The 3539-nt window shown below is 60.7% G+C and overlaps 1 protein-coding gene across 3 annotated transcripts in view; it reads right to left on the bottom strand.

Moving 5' to 3' along the window:
* The window catches only part of IMPDH1 (inosine monophosphate dehydrogenase 1), a 16380-nt gene continuing 12841 nt past the window's right edge, over positions 1 to 3539 (bottom strand). For all 3 annotated transcript variants that reach the window (XM_015588401.1, XM_015588403.1, XM_006910543.2), the window contains exons 11-15: positions 2955 to 3098; positions 2708 to 2852; positions 2242 to 2385; positions 2010 to 2093; positions 1 to 756 (exon numbers count right to left, since the gene is read on the bottom strand). In XM_015588401.1, coding sequence (XP_015443887.1) covers positions 735 to 756; positions 2010 to 2093; positions 2242 to 2385; positions 2708 to 2852; positions 2955 to 3098 — 539 coding nt within the window. In that variant the 3' untranslated portion in view covers positions 1 to 734. The remainder of the gene's footprint in view (positions 757 to 2009; positions 2094 to 2241; positions 2386 to 2707; positions 2853 to 2954; positions 3099 to 3539) is intronic.

Genomic DNA, 3539 nt, shown 5'->3' with positions numbered 1-3539 from the left:
GGCGTTGCAACGTCTTGATTTATTCAGATTATTTAATATACAATGATGTAATGTGACCCAAAGTGTGCAAAGTTAAAGCCTTCGACTGCAGCTGAGGAGAGGGCAGGCATGATATACCTGGGGAAGGAGTCAGGAATGATGGGCTGCCTTCTCCCCAGGGCACAGGACGGGGGAGTGGCCTGAGGAACAGGTAGCCTAGGGCCAGAGGAAGGGGGCAGAGACCTTCCTCTGGCCTCGGTCAGGAGCCCAGAAGTGCCCCATGGCTGAGGGGGCAACAGCCCCGGAAGGGGCTAGAGTCAGGGCCAGGAGAGCACCATTTCCGGGGTGGGGGTGGAGTGGGGGTGGGGAAGGAGGTGCCCTACAGAAGCCAGGAGGGGCCACCTGCCCCAGGGATGGGAGCCGGGCCAGCGCAGGCTGCAGCGAGAGAGACCTGAGGCAGGCACAGGGCCTGAGAGCCCAGGCTGGTGGGCTCAGGGGGACTGGAGAAGGGGGGGAAATGGGGGGTGCCGGCGGGGGTGCTCCCAGGGCAGCCAGGCCCCAGGAGCGGTCCTGACTCTGTGGGGGACGCCCAGCGAGGGGTGGCAGACCCTCAGGGCCTCCCCTCCTCTCTCCCTGGGAAGGAGCTGGGAACCTGTAGTGCAAATCTGTGGACCACTCAGCTATGGAGGGAGGCTGTGCCCAAAGGGGCGCCCTGGGCCACACTCCCTCCGCCGCCTCGGCCTCCGCCACCGTCCTCAGTACAGCCGCTTTTCGTAACTGTGGGGACAAGGTAAGAGGGCAGCTGAGAGTGGGTGTGTGGACCCCACTCCCTTCCCAGATCCCCCTGCCCAGGCCCCGGGGTGCCAAGTGGCCCCCAGGTGCAGGAGTGGCAGTGAACAGCAGAAGGCCCTGCCTCTCAGCCCTGGGAGGAGGAAGGGAGAAAGAGCAGGCCCTGTGCCTCTGTCCACCCTGGGCCGAGGCTCCCGGAAGAACCAGGCCAGGTCCAGAGATAGCCATGCTCCTTCTGGCCACAGCCGCAGCTGAGTGGACTGTCTGTCCTCAGTGCCGGGGTGGAGAGACAGCTCAGAAAGGCACGGCCCATCCTTGCAGAGCGAACTCAGACCAAGCTGAACCTCTGCTGCCCGTGTCTCTACCCCACCCCTGCACACGCAGCAGCCTAGGTCCCTTCTGGTCACTGTGTCCAGTCAAGGACAGGGCAGCTTCAGATCTGTGGTCAGGGACAGCTCTCTGTACTCCCGAAGGGGATGTTTCTGCTGGAGGAGGGGCCATTGCTGGCTGCCCCCACCACGATGCTAGTCCTGGGGTCCAGGTCCCATAGTTACACCCAGCGCCACCCAACACAGTGCCCCCACCCCCATCTCAGGTCCCGCCCAGACTGCCCCTGCTCTACTCTACGCTTGGCCCGGGCAGCGCAGTTACTTACACGGCAGAAAGGTATAGCTACGGGAGGATGGGGCAGAAAGAGACACAGGTTAGATGCCCGCCTATGCGTAGGGGGACAGGTCCTCTTGACCTGGGGGGGCCGCATGCCTGCTACTACTGCTGCCAACTAGCACTGCCCCCACCCATAATCGCCCCAGCACTGGCCCTGGCGTCTCTCTACCCTTCTCACTGCCAGAGGGCTCGTGCCCCCACCAGCCTACACCTGCCTGCCCAGGGCCACCACCAGCAAGAGCCCAGCACTGCCAGCCCCTGCCACCAGCCACCAAGCTTCTGAGCAAGCACGGGCCGGGGAGCCTAGGAGGGGCTAGCAGCCACATCTCCCGTGCCCTGCTCGGGAGAGATGCCCGAGGGGAGGGGAGGGGGCCTGCCTGCATAGGGGCTAAAGGCCATGGTTCAAGGGTAGGCTGGGCCCTGTAGAAGAAGGTGACGGGGTCATCCTGCAGCAGCATCCATCTCTGACGCAGATGGTCCATAAGGTCCCTGAAACCTCAGCTCAGCCTCTGAATCACAGTCCACCAGCCTGACCCAGTGACAGCCAGCTGGGGCAAAGAGGCCACCATACTTACGAGTGTAGGCCGTGGACACCACCCTCAATCTGAGCCGACATGGTCCGCTTCTCAAACTTGAGCTCTCCTGAGTACATCATAGACCTGCGGGCAGGTCAGTAGAGCAGGTTAGGGCACTGAGGGCAGAGGAGAGAGAGAAAGAGGGAGAGAAACAGAAAGGAAGCAGGGAAGGAGGAGCCAGGAGCCTCCTCGGTGCCCCCTCACCTGCTACCTCTCTAGTCCCAGCACTCACCGCAGGACAGAGAGGCTCCGGGCACCGATATCCTGGCAGCCATGCTGGATCCCCGCTATGAGGTAGGGCACAAACTTCTGAATGGAGCCTTTATCCTGAATGGAGCCCGAGACACCCTGTGCGATCTTCACCTTATCCCCCTCACTGCATGGAGGGCAAGGAGACTGAGCCAGGCAGCCCGCAGCTCAGGGAATCCTACCCCAACTCTTAAGGGTACCAACAGAGGCGGTATCACCCAGAAGGACACCCAAAGCAGCCACTCCCTGGGCTACAGCATAAAAAAGCATGGATCCCAAATCCAGTGGCCCCGGCACTGTCCCAGGTCTACTGTTACTGGTGCCCTGTGCCTCGTTTTCCAGAACTATCACATGGAGATTGAGCGCCATCTTGGGAAGTCTAAGGCACGTATGGACCCTGGAAGGGCTGTGGCGGATCTGCCTGGGGCTGGGGCTCAGGGTCAGGGCACCTGAAATATCGTTTCTGGCTGCTGCTGCTCTTCTCCATGGCATCCAAGGAGCCCATGCCCCGGTACTTCTTGAGCCTCACCCCATCCGAGAAGAAGTACTCGCCAGGGGCCTCCGTGGTGGCAGCGAGCAGGGAGCCCATCATCACTGTGGTGGTAGGGAGGCGGTCAGTGCCTCCAGCCTATAGCCCTCCTACTGCCTTCACCCAGCTCCCAGCCCCTAAACCCCAGCCTGCCCAAGCCCCCTCACCTGTGGAGGCTCCAAGGGCCAGGGCCTTGACCACGTGCCCCACGGTCTGGATGCCGCCATCGGCTATGACAGGCACCCCAAAGCGCCGGGCATACTCGGCCACCTTGTACACAGCAGTGCCCTGGGGCCGACCACAGGCCATCACTGCAGGAGGGGACACAAGACAGAAGTGTCAACAGCAACACAGGGGCCAGGGACAGGCCCCTTTCTCCTCGTGTCCAACCTCCACTCAGGAGAGGGGACAGGGCTGAATAATGTTTCTGAGGCACAAAGTAGGTGGCAAATAACACTAGGCTGAATGTCACTTCAGGGACCCAGGTCACTTGACAGCACTATGGGGGATTCTGATGGGTGAAGGGCAATACAGGCCTTCGAAGTATTATACTTCCCAAACCAGAGCTCTTAGGCCTAGTGGTCCCCAGCCTCACCTCTCCCCAAACACAAGTTCCCCTTCCAGGCTTTCATATGCAAGCCTGTTACTAGAGTTAGGGACTCATGGCCTCCTTTGGGATGTTGGTTTGCATTTCTTTAATTGTCCAAGGTCTTTAAGTGTTTGGTTTTAAGTTTTTAAGTGGGAATTCTAAG

This window comes from Pteropus alecto, unplaced genomic scaffold (genome assembly GCF_000325575.1).
Source record: "Pteropus alecto unplaced genomic scaffold, ASM32557v1 scaffold22, whole genome shotgun sequence".
Lineage (NCBI taxonomy): Eukaryota > Metazoa > Chordata > Mammalia > Chiroptera > Pteropodidae > Pteropus > Pteropus alecto.
Note: the sequence above shows the minus strand (reverse complement) of the source record. Positions and strands in the feature narration are given on the sequence as shown.